Raw genomic sequence first — 23398 nt, 5'->3', positions numbered from 1 at the left:
GAGCTGGGCTGGCTGAGCTCCCCTCCTCTGGGATCTGCAGGTGGAGAGAGGACCACACCCCTCTCGCAGGTGGGGGGCTGGGTTGGCGTATGCAGAGATGCAGGGGCCAGCCAGGTGGGGACCTTGGTGACCTGGAGACAGAAGGGGGCAGCTCCTTCTTGGCCTCAGCCAGCTGCTGCCAGGCACGCAGGCCATGCTGATATTGCCAAATTCCAAATTTTCAAACAAAATTAAGAATCTCAATTTTTGTGCGCTCATTCTAATTTCAAAGGACTGGCAACCCACCTTCACTCCCTTTGGTCATCTCTCCCTCCCTCTTTCCATCTCTGGCTCCCTCCCGCCTTCCATCCCTCCCTGGCTTTCTTTTAAACGTTGTGCCTTGCCATAAGCATGTCTGAGGACCTGCCTGGCCCCCTGGCCTCCAGTCTGAGAGCCCTTCCTCAGAGAAGGTCCCCCTGGATCTGAGCTCCTTGGCTCTGATCAGCCTCTCCACCAGTGAAGCATATGCCACTGGTGGAAGCGCCAAGGTCCGGAAGTCCCTCCGGCCTGACTGTCACTGCCAGCAAAGCTGCTTTGTGGGCTGCCCCAGGAAGGAGATTTAATCGTCTCCCAAGCAGACGGAGCCGTGCGCTCCCCACCGCCGAGACCACGCCCCCCATTTTGTGTTGTCTGCTGTTTGTTTTGGTTGCCCTGGTTTTGATGTCATCGCTGGGAGTATTGTGTTTCTGCTTTTTAACAGAGTGTTGGCTTCACACGTAGCTTGAGGAAAACAGTGGCAGCTGCCTAAACACACACCAGATCCTAACTTCACAGGAGGCAGCTCCGAAAAAAATCTGTGCAGGCAGCCAGAAGGAGGGGATGTGCTGGATTTTTGTCAGGCTCTGTGACTACCTGTGCAGGCTGGGAGAGTCCTGGGGAAACCAAGACTGGAGATGCTGCTGGGGCAACGGGAATTCGTTCAGGGTGTTCAGGAACTGGCCGCCTGTGCGCATGAAAAGATGCTCCGCGTCACTAATTATCAGAGAGAGATAAATCAAAACTATCGTGGGGTACCACCTCGCACCCGTCAGAATGGCCATCATCAAAAAGTCCTCAAGTAATACGTGCTGGAGAGGGTGTGGGGAACAGGGAGCCCTCCTACCCTGCTGGTGGGAATGCAAATTGGTGCAGCCGCTGTGGAAAACAGTATGGCGGTCCCTTTAAAAAACTAAGAATAGAGGTACCATATCATCCAGCAATCCCACTCCTGAACATCTATGCAGAGAAAACTGTAGTTCAAAGAGATATCTGCACCCCAGTGTTCATAGCAGCACCATTGACAACAGCCAAGCCAACAAGCAACCTGAATGTCCATCCACAGATGAACAGATAAAGAAGTTGTGAGATGTCTGTCTGTCTGTCTGTCTGTCTATCTATAATGGAGTACTACTCAGCCATAAAAAAGAATGAAATAATGCCATCTGCAGCAACATGGATGGATCTAGAGATGATCATACTAAGTGAAGTAAGTCAGAGGAAGACAAATATCATATATCACTTATATGTGGAATCTAAGAAATGATACAAAGGAACCAAACAGAAACAGACTTACAGACATAGAAAACAAACTAATCGTTACCAAAGGAGAAAGGTGTTTGAGATTAGCAGGTAAAAACTACTGTATGTAAAATAGGTAAACAACATAGCACAGAGAACTATATCCAATATCTTGTCATAACCGAAACAGAAAAGAATCTCAACAAGAATATATATATTTGTATATAACTGAGTCATTGTGCTGTATGCCAGAAACTAACACAAGATTGTAAAGCAATTATACTTCAATTAAAAAATTAAATAAAATAACTATAAAAGAGAACAAGGAAGCTACTGTGTTCTGATCAGCCATTTTAAAAAGCCAAAAAAAAAATCCATTATGGAAAAGAACTGGCCCCCAGTGCTTCACAGGGCACTCACCCATTCATTCATTCGTTCATTCGTCCTACATGCGGACACTGAGCCAGGGTCTGTTCTGACACCCAGAGCCCAGAATTCTGCTGTGCACTGGACCTGAGGCAGCTGGCCGGCAGGGTGACCTTTGGAGACGGGCCTTTGGGGAGGTCGGGAGGCTGTTTTTCACCTTTTCTCCAGGACTGCTCAGTGCGGATCTCAGGGGGATGGGGGTCCCCTGGGCAGAGGCTCACTGCAGGGAGACTGAAGGAGTCCTGGGGCCCCTGACTTTTTATGCAGACGTCTGCTCAGCCGGCAGAGGTGTTTCCCTCAGGAAAGGTGTCCTTAAGACTTCACCAGCGTCCCCCAGGGACCCAAGACCCCAAAAAAGGACTGAGTAGCTCCTGTCTGTGTGCCCAACGTGAGGTGGAAACAGCAGGAGCCCGTATGAGGTACCTCCTGGACACAGGACCCTGTTTTAACCATTTTATAGGCCCTGACTTATCGACTACCTCAGGAGGGTGGTATGGGCAAGACACGTGTCCCCATTTTCCAGATAAGGAAACTGAGGCACCATGAGATGAAATGCTTGCCCTAGGCCACAAAGGGGTGGGAGGGTGGGGGGAGGCAGGATTGTGGCCCCAGGCTGCACTCGAGACCTGCCCCTTGGACCCAGCCCCACCCTCTGCTTGCAAGGCCTGTGGCTGAGAATCGCAGGACATTTTTTTTAATACATTGTTTTATTTTTTTAAAACATTTTCTTATTGAGTAAGTCATTTTACAATGTTGCATCATCGCTGGACATTTTTAAATGGTTGCATTTTATTTATTTATTCTTAAAATTTTTTTATTGAAGCATAGTTGACTTGCAGCGTTAGTTTCAGGTGCACAGCAAAGTGATGCAGTCCTGCGTGTGCACAGATGGCTGCATTTGAAATGGGTGTGTGAGTACTTGCATCAGACTTGGTTTTGCCTCTGGGTCTGAAGTACCAGCTACCTGCTAACACCCGCTGTCTGGACCTTTAAGAAGAAGTATGCTGCTGGTGCCTGCCTCGCTCAGCCTCGCTCACTCTCACCGTCGTCTGCCTGTCTCTCTGGAGACAGTGTGTGCGCACGGCACAGGCTCTTCCCTCCAGGAGGAGAGGGAGTGGGTGCTTTCAAGAACTTGGGGTGGGGGGGATTTCTAGAAACCACGGCAGCAGCCCCCAGGATAGGTAGTTGCCATTCCCATTTCATTGATGAAAAAACCGAGGCTCATGAAAGGGGAGTCTCCTGCCCAATAGCTAGGTTAACAGGCTAGGATTTCGACTTCAAAGCACACGTCCTTCCAAACCTTGTGCTCCTCCTGATCTGAAGGAGTTTCTATTCCAGTTTGACAGGCAAGACTTGAGCACGAGAGAGCCTGACCTCAGAGCATCCTAGAGGACCACAGTGCCTGGACAGAATGTGGGTAGGACAGACAGTCAGGGAAAAGGAAGGGCTGGTGCTGGCCAGAGATAGCAAGGAAGGCTTCCTGGAGGAGGTGAGGCAGGAACAAGTGGTATTCAAACTGCCTTATCCAAAAAGGGAATTTACATGCTCCTCTAGCTCCAAGCTGCAGTTTGTAGCCTCAGGCACAGAAGGCTCAGGGTGCACCAACAACGTGGTTAGGAACATCTGCGAGTGATGGAAACCTGAAAATGGGTGGTTGAACAAATGAGGGGCTTTATTGTTCTTATAAAACAAAAGGTCCTGAGAAACTTCTTGCGGTGACAGGCAACCTCTCAGCCTCGGTCTGTACAACAGCACTGGATCCGTTCCCACCTGTCCAAGGAAGTGACTGGCCATGGAGACCCTCAGCCTGTAACGCTGAACAAGCCCTGTCTTTTGAAATATCCCCAGACTTCTCCCTTGTCCCCTGGACTGTGAAGTGTACCAAGGGACCAACTGGAAAGGCTCCCCCCGCGTCAAAATTCCCAGCTTCATAGAGCACTTGTCAGTCAGACGCTGCCACGAGAGCCCCTCCTTCTGCCCCGTAAAAGTGCCTCTCCTTCCTGAGACCCTCGAGCCCCCGCTGAAAGGGAGCTGGCAGCCGGTGGGCGGGCCTCCTCACGGCAGGAGTATGAGTCAACAGCCGTGCTCGTCTCGGGGTTAGCCTTGTCTCTGATGGGCCAGAGTTTGGTGGTCCAGGTTGGAATGATGCTTCAAGATGCCAGAAGGGACCCAGACACTGAGGAAGCCACTCCTCCCAGCCCCCGAGGGCTCAGCCTCTCGAAAGGAGGAGTATCAAGGGACCCGTGGACATACTTATTATTAAACACACTGCAGGCAGGGAAGAGAGTATTTCACAAGAACTTTTAATAACACAGGGAGGGGGAAAAAAAACGGTTTGCCAGAAAAATAAAGCCACAGATACAGCTGGGCAGCTTGGAATTACCTTCCACACTGGGACCACGGATGCTCACAAGGAAAGTCGCCTGGTCAGCCCAGTGTCCGGTGACCCCTTTCTGGTCCCACAATGAAGCTGAGGCTTGTCGGGCACACGCGTGTTTCTGTGAAACTCCCTGCCATCCTCTTCTTGAAGCTGGGGAGGAGAAACAGCAAAGAAACCAGAGGGGAACCAAGTCATCCTACCTTTAAATGGGGCACCTGTTGAGAAACCACACCCGGAACTGTTTATACACCTGCTGTGCTGTGTCCAGCGGCCGGGTCAGATCGCCCCAGCCCCGCTGCCGAGGGAAGCTGCCTGAAAGCACTTTTCACTGCACGGCGAATGTGCGAACACCCTCTCATTTAATCAAATCAAACCAAACACCCTGTAGAACTAAAACGTGTGTGACCATGCGAAGAATCTCATCTCCTTGCAGGTTAATAATCTCTTTTGGAAGCGTGATATTACCATAAAAACTCCTCCTGAACATTTCTGTGTAATGTAGAGAGACAGACGACTGCGTTGTGTTTCAGTTTGTTCTTCTTTTAACATGATTATGGCCTGAAATTTGTTAGTGTTGATAAATTTTTTTATAAATATCGATAGTGATACGGTGACTTGGAACATGAATATCTGAACGTTAAGTATGTTAACATAAATGATTTGGTACCTGTGTGTAACTGTGTGATAACTGCAGGTTGTCTGCACAGTTTCCTCCCTAGCAGCCCGGTAGTGGGGGCATCTCCACCCTCCCCTACGGTGGAGGCTGCCCCCCTTCTCCCAGCACCCCTCAGCTCTGGGGGGTGTGGGTGCTGCTCCCCCTTCCTCAGGTGAAGGCTTCTGTCCCGTGGCAGAGAGACAGGGGTCTGGGTGGCGCTCTCCTACTTAATTGTTAGTAAACTCCAAGCTTTTTCCCTTGTGCAGACATTTTTTAAATTGGGGTAGAGTTGATTTACAATGTTTCTGCTCTGCAGCAAAGTGATTCCGTTACACGGATACACGTGTCTCTGTTCCTTTCCAGAGTCTTTTCCATTATAGGTTGTTACAACACATTGAACACAGTTCCCTGTGCCCTTCAGCAGGTCTCTGTTGTTTATCTGGTTTATATACAGTCGTGTGTGTCTGTTACTCCCGAACTCCTAATGTGTCCCTCCCCCTTCCCTTTCCTTTTTGGTGACCACCAGTTTGTTTTCTATGTCTCAGGCCTTTTTGAGTTTGTGAGTTTCCAAAGGAAGGTGCGTCTTTCTGGGACCACTGCAAACTTAAACGGCCTCCAACTCCCAGCTCCAGCTGTAGACCCCGGCAGGGCCAGTGGGAGGCCAAAAGAGGGTGTCTGGGTTCTATAAAGGATTCAAAAACAGCAGCAACACTGAGTGAGGGTTGGCCTGCCTTCCCCATCACTGCCGAGGGCAGACCCCTCCTCCGAGGTGCTGGCCAGCCTGCCCCCTCACTTCCCCTCTCCGCCCGGCCAGCCCCTCGGCACCGCCTCGTCACGTGACCACCACTCACCCGTGAACAGTTATTAGGGCATATCGTCTCAGGTGCGGTGTCACGTTTGCCTGGTTATTTCTACCCATCTTCATCCCCCTTCTGTGGCCCGTCTTCTCTCCTGGGATGAGAGTCCGATGAGTGTGATAGCCATGCTGTTCTTGTTGTTTTGTTTTTGTCTTTTGGGAAGGAGGTAATTAGGTTTATTTATTCATTTTTTTCTTCTTCTTTTTTTTTTGATCTTTTTGTTGGGGGGATGTAATTAGGTTTAGGTTTAGGTTTAGGTTTACTTACTTTTGATGGAGGTACTGGGGCTTGAACCCATGGCCTCGTGTGTGCTAAGCGCGCGCTCCACCCCTAGCGGTAGCCTCCCCAACCACGCCTTTCTGTCTGTGTATTTCTGACAGAAGCAAGACAGCGTGAGCTGCAGCGAAGCCTCCCAGTTAATGTTTATCGAACGAAGAGCGTTCCTCATCACATCCTCCGTTGTCGCTCGTTTTTTGTTTTTCTGTTTTTTGGGTTTGTTTTTTTGTTTTTTTTTTTTGAGATTGATGTTGAGCCCAAGATCGAAGTCTTGCCCCTGCAATATTAAATAAGAGCGTTTGAAAGCTCAGCCGGCTCTTCAGTCAAACGCAGGATATTAAGGATCGTTTGGCTCAAAGTGACGGGAAGCGCATCTCAGCCGGGCTTAAAGCGGTGAGAGGGAACAGCCAGAGACCCCCGGCTTCCGGCACGGCTGGGTTTAGGCTCCGCAGCTCTGGGCCGTTCCCCCCCCCCCCACTGTTAACCTGGCTCTCAAGCTGGGATCAGCATCTCTAGACCAGCCCAGCGCTGGATGGAAGTCGTCCTCTCACCATTGTTTTTCCCCCAAGCTGGCGCTCCTCCTCTCCGTAGGAAAACACAGCTGGATGTGAGACGTGAACTCAGCATAAAGCATATTCCCTGAAGCAGGATGGCATAGAGGTGAGCACATGGGTCCTGAGTTCAAATCCTGATGCCAGTCGTCTTCGCTGGGTGGCGCTGGGGAGGTTCCATAGCCTCTCTGAACCGCAGTCTCCCATGTAAATAAGAGTGCTTAACACTTAGGGTTGTTGAAAGTTTACAAGATTGATATGCAAGATGCAGTGCCTGGACCTACAGGCTGTTACTGGCTTTCGTCCCTGTGTTCACCCTCCTGTATCAATAACTCAGATTTCTTGACGCTAAGATTTCACCTTCCGTCTAAGGGTTGTTTTTTTTTTTTGTTTGTTTGTTTTTCTTCCCCTTGGAGTGTTCAGAACCCTCCTCTCTCAATTCTCCATCCTTTGTGGACGCCCCGGTTTAAACGTCCTCCTTCACGATGCGAAAAGTGAAGGGCGATGTAATGAAAGAGAAAACGCCTTCGAGTTCCTGATGAGTCGTTGACTCAGCCATCAGGAAAGCATTTTCTCCTTCGGAGCCTGAGACTTCTTATTAATGTAATCATCCTAAACACGGGTGTAACCAAACAAAGCTACAGATGCGAGCTGGCAGGCGGACGCGACTCAGATGTGGGGGGAAAAATATCGGATGACTCAATGGGTGACAGAGGGTTTTTTTTTTAATTATCTGCAATTAGTGGGAAAGAAAATATGTGGCCTATATTAAAAATAAGCTCTTTATTTTTTTGAGGGGAGGGAGAAGCAAAACCATCCTAAAGACCAGGAATGCTGTTCCCTTTTATTTACATGAATGGAGATAATTGGGACTCTCAGGATTAATGTAAGTTTCCACCATAAATAATAGCACCATCTGCGACACATAGTTGCTTCCCCCTCTGAACAGACACAGCAGAGCATCCCCGAACCATATGCCGTACGGACATCAAACGCAGTTACGTCAGTTCTGCCGCAGAAGCTTGCATTATGCGGCTCTAAACCCCTGCTGACGCTGCAGCCTGATCATTTTTATTTTTCATTGTTGCATCCGTTTCCAGTCTGTTTTGGAGGCATATTAAAAGCCGTGTTTACACTTTGGATCAAGGAGATAAACTTGGAATATTAGCTTGTGAAGGGCCCTTGGAGAAAACACCAAGCAGGTCCTCTCGTCTGCAGGAAGCGCATCTCTTTTGAAATGATTGGGGAAAATCTGTGTTAAAAAAAAGAATAATGCTTCTGCTGTGATGATTCTCTGAAATTCAGCTTTCAGCGTCCGTCAGTGACGTTTTCCTGGCACACGGACACAGCCACGCTCACGTCTGTTTCCGGCCGCTCTCATGATGGAACAGCAGGGTTGAGCAGTTGCATCAGAGTTCATTCAGCCCTATGAAGCCTAAAATACTTGCTGTCTGGGCCTTGACCAAAAAAGTATGCTGATCCCTTCTTCCTATGACTTGGGAAGCAAATAATCGCAGTCTGGACAGAGCCAGGGTGTATCATTTTAGATTTTGGCTGGAAGTGAAGAGAAAACGTCTGTGCCCTAAGGTCGTGCATTGGTTCCCATACCAGGAGGGCGGTGGGGAGGCAAGACTCAGGGTGCGTGTGTGCAGTGGTCCCTCGGTGTTGCCCAGACCCCAGGATCCCACCGTCCTGGGATGCCTGCCCCAGCTCTGGCTTTGCCTCGGGGTGTCACTTCAGTTTCGGCATGGATGGCAGTATTGGTGGAGTGACCTGGTCCCACGCTTGCCTCTGGGAAGAAAGGCGTTTGCTTCTGTGGTTCTCTTGGGGGTGAGGGCTCCTCTCTCAGAAGTCCCAGCAGGCCTCCCCTCATAGGTCTTGGGCCCAAAGTGGCCGAAGGCACGTTTCCCTGACCTCAGCACCACTGACCTTTGGGGCCGGACGATTCTGAGGTGTGGGACTGACCTCTGCATGGAAGGTGTTACCGCATCCCTGGCCCCCGTCCACTAGACGCTGGGAGCGTCCCCCCACCAACCATGACAGGCACGATGTCGCCATATGAGTGAAGTCATAGCGTGTTTTTCTCCATCTGACTCACTTCCCTTAGCGTGATACTCTCAATGTCCATCCATATTGTCTCCATCGGCAAGATTTCCTTTTTCTAGCTAAGTAGTATTCCATTGTAGCTGTCTGTCTGTCTGTCTATCTATCTACCACCTATTTATCCATCTAGATGGACAGATTTCACACATTCATTATCCATTCATCCCTTGATGGGCACTTCGGTTGTTTCCATATCTTGGCTGCTGTCAATAATCCCACAGTGAGCATCGGGGTGCATGTGTCTTTTTGAATTGGTGTTTTCATATTCTTTGGATAAATACCCAGAAGTAGGTTGGCTGGATTGTAGAGTAATTCTAGTCTTAATTTCTTTTTTTTTTTTGAGGAATCTCTACACTGTCTTCCATTGGCTACACCATTCTCCATTCCCACTAATGCATCAATCAACCAACTAACCAACAACAACAACAAAAACCCAGAATGAGTCAACAAACCAAACCAAACCAAACAAATATGTAGATACGGAGGACAGAGCAGCGCTGACCAGAGAGGGAGGGTGACGTGGGTAAAGGAGGGTCAGCTGTGTTTGGTGATGGATGGAAACCAGTTTTTGATGGCGAGCACATTCTAGGGTATAATGTCGTACACGTGAAACTTACATAATGTTGTAAGTCAGCGTTACCTCAATTAGAGAAAAAAGTTTTAAAAATTAAAAAAAATATATATAAGCTACATCAAGGGGGAAAAAAAGTCTCTAGATATTTCCAAATGTCCCTCACGTGGAAAAATTGCCCCTATGTGAGAACTTGGGTTTAGGTGGTAGGTGTATGTGTGTAACTGAACCAGTTACTGGAAACAGGTCTGGAATTACCCTATTTAAACCAAGGATTGGCAAACATCGGACCGTGGGCCAAATCCAGCCCCTCACCTGGTCTCGTGTGACCCACAAGCTAAGTCATGGTAATGGAAACTGTAAGAAATGGCTACATTTTAAACACTTATTTAAGTTCCTATGTAACATCGAATTTGCCCCTTAGTCTGCTAAGTCTAAGGTATTTATTAAATACCACCTTAAGGAAAAAAAAGTGCCAGTCCCTGGAGCAGACCAGATCATTGGTTCTCAACCCTTTATACAAAATAAAATTAAATTCATAATCTTGTCACCTACCCAGAGACATAATTAAAAACCAACAGTATAAATAGTGCCCTGATGATGAAAAACACGACCGCAGCAATCCACGGTAAGGTAATATTTTAGCGTGTACGTCTGTCTGGAAGATCAGATGAGGCTGTCAGGTGCTCGCCCCCGTGCTTAGAGGCAGCTCTGAGTTCAGGCTGGTGAAGCTGCATTTGGGCTGTTCTTGGACTACACAAGCCGACTGGGTGTGGTTAATACCATCCTCCAAAAGGACGGACAACTTTTTAGTAAACTTGCATCAACTCAAAGTACTGTCCTCACCCCAACAGTTGCCGTGCTGGAAAATGCACAGGATATTATGCTGTTGCCCCTCCCTCAATCTTCAATACCCCAAATGCCGTCTCTGGTCAGCTGAATATTACCCCCCAGAGATGTTTATTTCTCAGTTGTCAGAACCTCTGACTGTGTGACGTTCTCTGGCAAAGGCACTTTGCAGGTGTGAGTCAGTTAGAGATTGTGGGCTGGGGAGAGGATCCTGGATCAGCCGGGTGGGCTGCTGCAATCACTCAGGTCCTTGTAAGAGGGAGGCAGGGCGTCAGAGGGAAGAGAAGCTGCAAGCTGTTGCTGGCTTTGAAGAGGGAGGACCGGGCCGGGAGCCAAGGAACGCAGGCAGCCTCTAGAAAATGGAAAAGGCGAGGAAACTGATTCTGCCCTGAAATCTCCAGAAGGATCACAACACTGCAGACCCCTTCGTATTAGACTGCTGACCTCCAGGACTATAAATCAGTATGTTTTGTTGTTTTGTGCTACTGAGTTTGTGGTAATTTGTTACAGCCACAGTAGGAAACTAATACGTACACCATCTCACTGTGGGTCAGGGGAGCTCTGTCTTGAGCCAGTCAGAGCCCCTCCTGGATGTGGGGCTGGGGCCACATTGCAGGGATGGATGGGGAGGGGTCCAGCTCACGGCCACCACGGGGACCATTGGCCAGGCTCAGCCTCGGGGAACGGCAGAAATTCAAATGCCAGCGCACTTAAACGATTGCATTTTTAGATTTAAAACTTTGCCTGGTAAGTATTTCCCTCCTGCCTACCCAGGGCACCGTTCTCATGCTGATAAAGTCTACGCTTTTGGGAGTCTTAGGGAATTTGTCTTTGAGAGGCATGACTCCTTGGCTCCACAGCCAGGGCCCTGATTGAGTAACACCTGGGAGTGATTATGGATTTCTCCCAAAGAGCGGGGGGGGGGGTACCCCCCCCAAGGCCTTCTCGGGGGAACACAAGTACCTGCTCTTTTAAAGTAGAGTTTCACTGTTTCGAAATTGCAAACTGCACTATGTAATTTCAGCAGAGGATATTTGGGGGGTACGTTCAGAAGAGGCACTGGAATCAAATAATCCACTTATCAAGGTGCCTTTTGTTTCAAGAAGAAAGTAGCAATGCACCATGTTTAGCAGAGAAGACAGTCTGTGTCTGGCCAATGTTCATAAATCGCCAACTGCGGCGGTGGGGTGGGGCGGGGCGGGGCGGGGAAGGAGGAGCCCTCAGAGGGCTCCGGCCGGCTGGGGTTCAGGTAAGCGGCAGTGACTTGGGTTTTCCTTGAGGTGTGTGAGGGTTTGGCAGCTGTCTGACACCATACAGGTGAACCGGCGCTGTCTAACGCAGGAGAGGCACTGGAGTCGTAAAAAGAGTTCCCCTCCCCTGATGGCACATTTCTTCTCTCACGTGGCTGTCACCTAGTTTTGTTTTTCATGAATTATGGTTATCACTTATTTTTTTTCACATTTCTGTAGCCTGAAAACCTTTTTACTGTAACTTACCGGGAATGGAGGTAACGATAAGGTAATCATGCTAGTCATATTAACAGCAACTTTCCCCAGTGACTAAGGCATGCTCTGCCAGCTGCGTGCTGTGCTTATGGCTCTAAGTGAGTTGGCTTTGATAGGATTTCCCAGCAGAGAGATGAAGATAAGGAAACTGGAAAGTTTAAGGTATTAAAAAAAAAAAATCCTGCCTAGTACACTGGGGGCAGGGATTTATGTTTGGATCTTGTGTGGCCTCAGAGATGCTCTTAGCCACTAGGATCCAGTTCCCTCACTGGGCTGGACAGGGTTTGGTTAAAATCCTTCCTTTGTCCCTCTGGCAACTGTGACACACCACTGAGCACCTTCCATGAATCAGGTTAGATCAGGGTTCCTCATTTGCAGCACTCCTGGCATTTGGGCCTGGGCGGTTCTCTGTTGTGGGTGGGAGGGGCTGTCGTGTGCATTGTAGGATGTTAGCGGCATCTCTGGCCTTGCCTCGCCCGGTGACAGTAGCATGCCCTTCCCCCTAGTTGTGAAAATCAAAAATGTCCCCTGTAGGCGCTGCCAGGTGTCTCCTGGGTGCAGAGTCACCCCTAGTTTAGAAGCACTGATGCTCTTTAGGACAAGGCTTTTCAAAATTATTTTTTTAATTGAAGTAAGGTTGATTCACAGTATTATATTAGTTTCAGGTGTATAGCATAATGATTCAGTACTTTTATAGATTATATGCCATTGAAAGTTGTTACAGAGTCACAGCTATCATTCACTGTGCTGTACAATGTATCCTTGTCGCTTATCTATTTTATACTTAGTAGTTTGTATCTCTTCCTCCCATAACCTTATCTTGCCCCTCCTCCTCCCCTCTCCCCACTGGTCACCACTGGTTTGTGTTCTGTATCTGTGAGTCTGTTTCTATTTTGTTATGTCCATTCGTTTTATTTTTTAGATTCCACATGTAAGTGATGTTATACAGTATTTGTCTTTCTCTGACTTATTTCACTTTGCATAATACCCTCTGAGTCCATCCATGTTATTGCCAATGGCAAGACTCCATTCTTTTTCATGGCTGAGTAGTATTCCATTGTATATATACACCACATCTTCTTTATCTGTTTGTCTGTTGATGGACACTTGGGATGCTTCCATATCTTGGCTTGATGCTCTTTAGGAAAGGCTTTTGCATGCCCTGAAATAGCACCTCTCGTGCATTTCAGCTGTTCTGGGGGGATTGTTTTTATCTTATTTAATTGATGAAGAAAGCCCGACCTAGCATTTTCACCAAGGTACCACAGCATCCATGGCTGCATTCAAAGCAGCAGCTGGCCCCAGCCCCACTTCCTAGACTGACTTCCCACTCCTCCCACACCCAGATCCTGAGCTTTCCCTCGGCCCATCCTTTGTTCTTGCTTCCCCACCTCCTGGAATTCTTCCCTTATTCCAGTCACCCTCCTTAGAGCCAACCCAACCTTCATATGACAGCTCAGCGAGAATCAGCTCCAAAGAGGCCATCTCGAGGAGTGGGGTGTACTCAGCGGTAGAGCGCATGCTTAGCACGCATGAGGTCCTGGTTTATCTCCAGTTCCTCCATTTAAAAACAAACAAAGAGCCCATCTCGGTCAGTACATCCCAAAGTGAGCATCAGGATGGAGGTGGAGCGTTATGTTGGCTGGAGGGTCGTTTCCCCGGCGTTGTTCTGTCTGGGTGCTAAGCAGAGTGGACATCTCCTGCGTTCACTATCTCAGAATCTCAAAAACTCAATTTCCGGCAGTGGCTTTGCAGGAGAGTTCTCTGATGAACAGCTGATGGAGGACACAATATCCCCAACACCGACAGGCAAGCACAGATAAAGAAAATGGATAAATAGGAAGGGAGACAGCAAATGAACGTGCCGTCAGCGGGGGGGCCAGATGGAAAGGTGCAGCTGTCAGCCACTCCCGCTTCCCCTCTCCTGGCCCTTAGGAGACCAGCATCCGACTTCTCCAGGGGCATTGCTTCAGATCAGTAAAAATTACTCAATCATCCTGTCTTTCTGGGAGACGCTGCTGTGAGCCGATGAACCAGAATCAGAGCGTGGCTATCTGTCTGTGTTCCACCAGGTCATGGCCGCCGTGGGCTGGTCTCCTTGCAATCAGCAGATAGAGCATCAGGAGGGAAATGCACCAAAGGCTGGGGATCACCTCTGCTCCCTTCAGCCGCTAGACTGGGGCTTCCCAGATTGTGAGATGAGCTTGGGAGGTGGACAGTGTTGCAGCCCGTGAGGGTGCAGACGGGCCTCGCGCAGCTCGGGGAGGGGGGTGGGGGGGAGCGTTCTCGTGAGTGAGTGTCCACGAGGCTGGGTTGCTGGGGGTGCCGCCCCGAGGTATGGAACCCTCTGGACCTCACAAATGAGAAGGCGCTGTCCTTTCCAGTCCCCTCTGAATTACTCTGACTCCATCAAGGAGAAGGTCTCATTTGCTGTGTCTTTAGCTTCTTCTGCTCAGTGGCCTCCTGGTTCAACGAAGATGCGACAAACTTCAGGCTCAGGGCCCTAGGCTGGCAGCCATTTGGGACGTGGGCTCTTGTTTTTTTTTTAATTCATTGTAGGATTCTCTGAACAAACATAGGCATTACTTCATGGATATTTAATAATCTAAATATTTTATTTAATGTGTTCATTCCTAATGAACTCGCCCAGTAATTAACAGTACATGAATGTATGGTCGATGGCGTGAGAATGACGTCTGGATGTCTGAAGCTGAGGAAATGCCACCGTCCGTTGGAAGCACTGTGTGTGCAGAGAGCTGTCCCTGGCGGTCCTGGGCATAGATGGGCGCGATGAATTCTTTTTTTTTTTTTTTAAAGACTTTATTTCTTCAGAACAGTTTTAGGGTCACAGCAAAATTAAAAGGAAGGTACAAACTTTATGTTCGTAACCACCAGACTAGACCCCACTCCCTTCTTTACAGTATCCGCATCTTCTTGGCTCAAGCTGTCTCTCCTGGGCTGTTAAAGTTCAGCTCTAGTGTCAGCAGGAAGGTGTGAGCCAGGCCCTCTCGGTTCCGTGTGAAGGATGATGAGTGACTTGCTTGAATAACGGGAGACCCTACGAGGGGAGACACCCACACACCGTGCCCACTCCGGCTCTATGTCACGGAAAACAAACTCAGCATTTGCTTAACAGCAAAGGTTCTTTTTTTTTTTTTTTTTTTTTAAAGGCTTTTTTAAAAGCTAAAAAGACAAAAAAAGTAGGGGGAAAAGAGGAATTTCCATCTGCAGGCAGAGTGAAGCATGATGATAACCCTCGCTGACAAGGCTCCCCGTCATGGCAGGCACCCTACACCAGCGAGCCTTAGCATGCTGGCTCCGTTCCTTCCGAGAGCCCTGGGCCCACTACCTTTTCTGAACAAATGAGTCTTTAAATCTCTGCACTTTGACGTTTAAGAGCTTTTTCAGAGAGGAACGCATACATCAGGTGTAGCAATTGGTCCGTTGGTTTGTACCGAATATTACACGTTGCTTCAATAGTGAATGACTTTCTCTAAAGACGGAGAGCCAGCACCTCTCCGGAATGCCGAGCAGGTTGCCCTGGTCCTGAGGTGCCTGGGTGGGAATGGAGGTGCTGGAGTGTCTTTAAAGGGAGGGGGCGAAGCGCCTGGGTTAACCTGCGACCTCGCCACAGCGCCTCAGGGCAAGGAACGGGCGAGAAGGCTGCTTCTCTGAAAAGCCGCCTCGACAACCCAGGCCCATTTGGCTGCAACACCAGAGGCAGCTTTGATCCGTTGGGCAGTGCCCCTCCTGGGAAGAGGAGGACGGGAACTTCAGGGGAGGGGAGCCCGGGGCCGCCCCAGAGGCCGGATGGGCACTGCCGGCGACTGTTAGAAGCAGGGGCAGAAGGGAAGGATGGGACATCGGAGGAGGTGAAGGATCCCTCGCAAACCCAAAGGTACCCGAGGGTCCAGCAGCAAACAGCTAAGCGAGGCGGCCTGCTGGGTGTCTTCTCTTATTGTTGCTGGCTGGGCAGCCAGCCTCAGTGTTGCCAGTTTCTCCCGTGTTTAAAGAGAAGCTGGAAACCCAGATACCTACCAGTTTTTTAAAAATGGTCCCTGTGCAGCACGATCGTTTAAAATACCGGGGGCAAGGGCATATAGCTCAGTGGTAGAGTGCATTTAGCGTGCACGAGGTCCTGGGTTCAATCCCCAGTACCTCCACTAAAAAAAATAAAAATAAAAAAATAAATAAACCTAATTACCACCCCCCGCACACCAAAAAATAAATAAATAAAAATAAAATACCACGGGCAGAACGAAACCCACCTGCAGGCTGAGTTAAGCACCATTAAGTGAGCAGTTTGCCGTCTCCCGGTTTGCCGTTATGCAAATGTTTTTTTTTAAATTTTTACATAGGCAAATTTATCATTTTTCAATTGCCTATGGCATTTGAGTCCTAATGGGAAAGATTTTCCTACAAGCAGGTTATAGAGGAAATCACCCACTTTTTCACCTGGTACTAAAAATGTCATTTCCTTTCATCTGTATCACTGCTCCGTGTGGAGTTTCTTCTTGTATATGGTGTGAGGTATGGATCGGATTTTATCTCTTTTTCCCCCAGATGGCTAGCCAGATTCCTCAGCACTGTTCATTGAAAAGTCTGTCTTTGTCCCCTGATTTGTGGGGCCGCCTGCATCACATACCGAATTGCTAGGTAGACGTGGGCTTACCGGTGAACCATTTTAGTCCACTGGTCTGATGTTTTTATTCCTGTACCAGTCTCATGAAATACGTTTTAAGCTCACGCAAGCTGTTAAAGGACCACATCCATCCCACACGCCTAGGCGACTCACCGGCTCCCTGTTAGGCGGGACTCCATGCAATTGCCACGGCCCAACAAATCCTAACGTACAAACATCTCCACTTCGTATTCTTCAACCGAACACAGGCATGTCGTTTTCAGAGCGTGGAGTCGTTTATGGGCTGATCCCCAAAGGAGGGTGAAAAGTTCTCACCAATTGGCCTTCAGAGTGTTAGCCCCCTCGTTTCCAAATTGCTTGAAGTTACCGCTCACTGCGAGGTGACTTCCAGCGAGCCCGGCAGTAACCCCATCCTTGTCTTTTCTCTTCCTCCCTTCTCTCCCGCCGCCCCTGTAGTGATAGAAGGCCGCGGGGTCCCAGACGACCGACCGAGGGCGTCCTCGCTGCCGCCTTACCTGCCCGTGAGCTACCGCGTGCTCAGAGCCGACACCGCCTTCTTCCTGAAGGAGACCAGCCAGGACGTGACCCGCAACTCCAGCCTGCGGTCGCGCGTGGAGTCCTTCTTCCCCTACAGAGCCCGGCGGCCCCCGGCACTGAACGCCAGCTATGGGCCTTTCTCGGTGGAGAAGGTGGTGCCTCTGGACCTCGTGTCGCCAGCCGGCGCGTGGGGGCCGGCCGGCAGGTTCTCCCTTAACTGGAAGCTGAAGGCGCACGTCCTGCAGGAGCGCGTCCACCTGAGCCGGCCCCGCGTGCAGGTGCTGCTGCAGCTGGCGGGCAGGGACTGGGACGACCCCGGGCCCGCGCCGCGGCTGCCCTGCCTGCGGGTCTTCGCCTTCCGGGAGACCCGGGAGGTGCGCGCCGGCTGCCGGCCGCAGGGCGACCTGGGGCTGTGCGTGGCGCAGCTGGAGCTCCCGGCCGGCTGGTTCGGGCCCCCTCCGCCGGTGGCGGCCGGGAGGCGGAAGGCGGCCGAGGCGCCCGCGGGCGGCCCCGCGGTCGAGCTGTACTACGCCGTGCAGCCGGCGGACGCGCGCGGGGACTGCGCGGGCGGCGACGTCAGGAAGGGCAACGCCATCCGGCCCGGCAAGGACGCGCCCGGCGAGAGCGCGCCCCGCCTGCAGAGGATCGGCGCCGCCGGCCTCTTCCGCGCCCCGGACGGCGCCGCGCTGCGCGAGGTGCGTGTGGACGGCAACGTGGCCGTCTGGCTGCCCTCCGGGCCGGCCAAGCAAGGAGACGTGGTCACTGCGCGTGTCGCCGTGGCCAGCAACTCCACCGTGGACTTCTTCATCCTGAGGTAGGTGCTCACCCCGCGGCTGGCACGGCTCCGCAGGGATCGGACGGGAAGCTGGGGCTGCCGACTAAAGACAGGTCCCCGCCACCTGCCTGCTCGCGGATGGAGGAGCTCAGGGCGGAGAGCAGGAATGAATGGGGCGCTGCGCGCTCCGGGGAAAAAATGGGCAGGACAGGCCTTCAGATAGTTAGATATTTTCAGGAGATTTTATGAGCCCAAATTCTTGCCTCTCCTCCTATCTGGAAAAGCAGGGACATCATTAATGGTGACATCTGCTCCTGGTGACCAGCAGCAAGCCTGCGCCAAAATGTGTGCTTGGCTGCACGCCCCCCCTTCACTAAAATCACGTATGTACCGACTCTCCTCTGCCTCTTCGGAGCAGGTCCGCAGGACAGTCTGAGATGCTGTCCCCGGGGTTGCTGTCCTCATTTTGCCCCCAAGAAAACTGAACTCACAACTCTCACAGTGGATGTTTAAGAAGGATCCATTGTCACCACCTTCAGGGACCCTCTGGCTTCACAGTGGAAGCCAGGCCCCAGGTTTTAGCAGCTCCCTTACATTGTATACCAGGGGCCAGGGAAGGAGGGCAAGACTAAATGAGTTCCTCTCTTTTGGCCTTGGATTTATTTACTCTTGAACTTGGAGAGGGGTATGACTTTTTATTAAGCTTTAAATTCTTCTATAGATGTGCAGATGACTTGGTTGCGCCTGACCGAAAGTGTATACCCCGGGGGCCCCAGAAAAGACGTAGGTATTGTACTATGCAAAAAAAGCCCAGGGTAATATCTTTTTTTTTTTTTTTTTTCCTGGTGGAGTGAAATAGTGCGGTTAGTGGTTGGGAAAAACCCCATTTGTGAGTACCATTCAGCAATGATTAAAGGAATCTGCCCAACATGAAGTTTTCAGCAGAGGTATTCCATCTTAGTTAAAGAAAGAAAAAAAGTAAACTGAATTAAAACAACAGCAAAATAACCCACCTACCATCCCCGCTGCTGGGTCAGCAGACGACACCAGAGCTGTAAGGGGCTGGCTCCGTCACGCTGCATAATGGTTCTAAAGCTCGGTTCAGGAATGCCTGTTGTCTGAGATAATTAATACTGGGGGAAAAGCCACTTAAAGCAAATCCTCTTGAAATGTGGCCCAGGATTTCATGATAATGAAAAAAAAATCTGCTTGAGATTTGTTTAAAAGATAAAGATGATAAAAAAAAAATCAGGTTTTTTTCCTGTTGTCATTAAGAAGGGCTTAGGTTGTAATGGTAGCTACGCTTTGGTTCTTTTCAGAATACAAAATTAATCCCATGCTGTCTGAGTTGCTCAGAAAAATACTGGCAAGGTGGAATGATAGCACGTTACAGGCGTTTTTTATTTTGGTTTACCTTCTGTTGTGTGGCAGTGGGAGTGACCCTTTTTAAAGGGTTTGTTTTCACAAAACACAGTCAGAGGTTTTCGTATATTTTTCTCTTGACGTGTCTTCGTTCTTTGGCATCAAATGATTCTCTTCTAAAGCGTCTGTCTCGTCACCATCCTTGTAACTCTTCCTTTCAGTTCTTAAGTGGATTAATGTGCCCAGATCCTGCTTTGCGGTGGTTGTGGGTCTGACCCAGGGCTTTCGGGAAGCGGACTTCAGTGGTCACACAACCCTGCATCTTTGATGAGATGTAAAATGTGCCCTCTGGGGAATTCCCATCAAATTTGCATTGTCAGCCTTAGGGGTCCGCATGTCACCTGCTGACCTTGTGGTGAAAAGGGATAAACTCAGTGTCTTAGAGGAACTTTCTTAACCTTGTGATGTAACTGCGGGGCCAGAAGAGTAGATATTTGGATCAAAGGGTCCAGGTTTGCTTCCTCCTGCCTTGGATGGGGAGAGATGCTGATCTGGAAAGTTCAAGGTCCATTTCCACGGGGTCCCCTAGCACCCTGGCTCGACGACGCCCTGCTGTTGTAACATGCGCACGTCCAGCCCAGGCTTTGGAAGGGACGTTCAGGCGACAGGGAACCGAGGGCATGTTTTAAAATTCCAGAGTCATAACTGTCTTCTCATTTGTACTTTTTGAAATTTGTTTTTGTTTTATCTGATTTTTTTCCTTTTTTTTTGAATTGAAGTATGGTCAGTTTACAATGTTGTGTCAATTTCTCACCCTCAGCATCCCTCTCTAGAAATGCAAACTCTGCTATCACTGGGGGGTGAGCATGAGTGAGCCAGTGGGCCCCTACGTCCAAGGTGTGGGGCCCCTGACCCTGGCTTGTTGGAGAGGAAAGGCTGTTCTCTGTGTTTTTTCATCACAAAGATAAGGATGGTGGTGGAGAACGTGAGTCCTGCTGGCCTCAGTCCTGGTCCTGTCTCCTTTACGTCCTGGCTTTGCGACTCTTGGCAAGTCACCTAATCTGCATGTGCCTTGGCTTCCTAAATCAGGCGTGAGCCTGGTACTTACTGCCACAGAGATGGGAGGATGCAGTGGGCTCCTGTTTATCTGCAAGGTGCTTCTCACTGAGTCTGGCGTGTAAACGTGCCGATGTGAACGAATGTGGGATGTCACTCACAGGTTGTTTTGAAACATCCATCAGAACTTCAATAAGCATTGAATTCTGCTTTAGCAGTAAAAGAACATCGTGCTTTGCATAAAACAACAGCGACCAGGTTTGTACTGAAAGCTGTATTGATTCTCACTTCACCATGATTTTGTTCAAAGAGGAAAAAAATTGTTTTGTAATGACGAGAGCCTTTGGGGCAGAGAGGATAATACAACGGCATGGTTCTGGGTTGGATGTTACTTGGTGCTGGGAACATGGCAGCCCGATTTCTGCCTTCCTCATCCTTCCACCCACGGATCCGTGTCCTCGGGGGCGGGAGGGGGAGGGGAACCAGAGAGGCAACAAGGACTCCAAGACGTCCGTCTGAAGGATGGGAGACTGTGGATAAAGCAGGCGTTCCCTTTCAGGATGACACCTTTCATTTTCATTTAGTTTAAATTCATTTTAATTTTTAAAAGTAGTTATTCTTAGGAAAAACATTCAGAGAGAAAATACAAAAAGATGTGCCCAGGTGTGGCAGAATAGTGACGTTCGCATGAGGCTCCCTGAAGCCTGGGAATCACCACTCTCTCCTCCTCATAAGAGGGGCAGCTCATGGAAACCCCTGTTTATCCCGTTGCCCCCGAGGATGGCTGCTGGTTCCGTCACAGGGGACATCCATCTGTCCCCTTGCCGGAACCCAGCTGAGGAATTCACGGGGGATTTGTGGGGAGGCCTTGAAAGACCCCTCCTGACCCTGAAGTCCAAAGGCATTCTCCATCAGCTCCCGGGAAGGCGGCTTTGCGCGACAAGGCCGTGATGCCTGGAGAGAAACCAGACTTCTCGGGGGTTTTGGAAGGGCCAGCCTCACACCTGGAGACTTGGCCTAAGCCTCCTTTACAGGACTGGCTCCACAAACTGCGCTCTCTTCCCCAGGCTCGAGGATGCAGCCTGCGTTTCGTTAGCCTCCTCGTGCATCAGATTCAAAGGCCACCCCTGCTTTAGGATCCCGTCAGTTCCTGGGACTCAAAAGCCAAGGTGTGGAGGTTGCACTTTGCTTTCTGTGAATAGAACATTATTTTAGGAACCCGTGTTTTGGAAAATAAAAAATGAAATGGTGACCAACATACAGGAAAAATACCTAAACTGGGTATGTTTACAGTGGCCTGTAAACAGATCGGTGAGACAGAGATATTGGCCCCTTGTCGCTCAGTGTAGGGCTCAGCACGTAATAAAGGGGCAGTAAGCACGTGTTGAATTAACGCAGAAGCAAATGCCTCATGTCAGATTTATATCAAAGACCTTCCTCTTCGTGGACGGTTTCCTTTGTGACCTGCTAACCGAGGCTCCTTGAAATAAAATCTATTCCTTACGCCAAGCGTAAGCGTTGCACCTTAGTCCACGGGTTTTCAAAACACATTGACAACAGGTCATCAGCCCTGAAGATTCCCACTGCCTTCTCCGCGAGCCTCGAGCCCCGGGGTGCTGCGGAGCACACTTCTTCCTCGAAGCAAGCCCTAGACTGAGTTTGCGGAATCACTCCCTGTGTCGGGTCCGACGTTCACTGTCACCGCAAGTCACAGGTGTCGGGCAGGCAGATGGCTTCTGACCTTGGGGATGCGTCAAGGGCAGACCTGGGGACACACTGGCCCCACCTCTGGCCTCGTCAGAAAGCCACTGAAATTACTCCCCAAGGAAGCAAAGGTGGGGGAGGTGGGCTCACTCAGCCTCTCCCATTTAAAATAAGCTTGCTTGAACAAAATCTGCGATTCGGGAAAATGGAGGGGAGATGCTCTCCCCCGAGTGTGGCTACTCCAGAGCCCTGCACCTCAGTGACTGGAAGCAGGGAGGCTAAGAGAGTCACGGAGAGGCGCCCCTCCCTGCAAGATTACATTCTGCTGCAACCAGGCGTTGACGCATCGCCCGTCGTCCTGTGTCGCGTCTCGTAAGGGAAGAAGCATACGGACGGGTTGAGGGTTGAGTCTACGCCTGCGTCTCTCAGCCTCGGCAAGACTGGCATTTGGGGCAGGATGAGTCTTTGTCGTGGGGCGCCCCGTGCACCGTGGGGAGTTTAGCAGCATCCCTGGTCTCCACTCAGTGCATGCCAGTAACACCTTATCTCCAGTTGTGACAACCCAGTTGTCTCCAGACGTTGCCAGATATCCTTGGAGGGGCAAAATCACCTCGACTGACAACCCCTGGTCTACGTCTGTGATGCACAAGGGGCGTGGCTAGCCGGACGTTTGTCGTGGAGATCTGGGTGGAAAATGAAGACATGGTCTGGCTCATTCCCAGGCATTTCTCTGACCAAAACCTGCGAAGGCTGTGTCTCTGCAATTTCCCTTCTAACAATATATTCCTTCATTATATCTCTTCCCCACCAAGAGCTCAGTGTCCAGCCGATACAATCACTTAAAAAGCGAAGGATCCAAAATATTTCAGAGGTGATTGAGAAAGAGAGGAGACAGGACGCATGACACCATCCATCTCTGATTCCGTCAACCTCGGGTAGTTATCTCGCCAAGCCTCCCCTCAGAGGTAGCTGCCTCGTCAGCGCAAGTTGCCAACTCCCCAAAAGCAAAATCAGAAACCCCTCCATCTCCTTTTCTGCAGGGTAACTGACAGCGGAACACCAATTTGCGTGGCTGCTCTGCCCTGGGCTGGGTAAGGTTTGCCTGCCAGGGCTGCTCATGGAGACTTCAGGCTATAAATCCCAAGAGCTGATTTTTCCTTTTTTACGTAAAACGTGGTGGAGGAAGGAGGTGGTCTTGCCAGAAGAATCAGAAAGGAGCAGACGAGAGACTGGGCTACGCCAAGCATCCAGCCTTCAGCAACCTTTGCTTTGCGGAGACAAGACCACAGAATAAGGGAGCCGTGCGGGGTCCTCCACTGGGATGCAGGGGGTGCCTGCTCTTTCCCAGCAGTTGGATGTGGGACCTGCTGACTCATTAGTCCTGCCTGTTGTGACTGGCGGGTGTGGGCACCGTCACTCTTGTGAATAACTAACGTTCCCCCCCAACCAAGCCAGCACAGCGTCATGCGTCCTTAACAACCACCGTGTGTTCCCAGCATCTCCCAATAAATAGACAAAAGGATGCAGGTGGGGAAGGAGCTTTTAAAGAGATATGCTGAAGGAGGAAGGTTTTGGATGTGGGAATGTTGAGAGAAGCATTATTTCTTCCAAGC

General features: G+C 50.1%; 1 protein-coding gene across 2 annotated transcripts in view; it reads left to right on the top strand.

The window, feature by feature from the left end:
- TMEM132C (transmembrane protein 132C) overlaps window positions 1-23398 on the top strand; it is a 304399-nt gene that overhangs the window by 96233 nt on the left and 184768 nt on the right. For both annotated transcript variants that reach the window (XM_032471231.1, XM_032471233.1), the window contains exon 2: window positions 16808-17702. In XM_032471231.1, coding sequence (XP_032327122.1) covers window positions 16808-17702 — 895 coding nt within the window. The remainder of the gene's footprint in view (window positions 1-16807; window positions 17703-23398) is intronic.

Source organism: Camelus ferus, chromosome 32 (genome assembly GCF_009834535.1).
Source record: "Camelus ferus isolate YT-003-E chromosome 32, BCGSAC_Cfer_1.0, whole genome shotgun sequence".
NCBI lineage: Eukaryota > Metazoa > Chordata > Mammalia > Artiodactyla > Camelidae > Camelus > Camelus ferus.
Note: the sequence above shows the minus strand (reverse complement) of the source record. Positions and strands in the feature narration are given on the sequence as shown.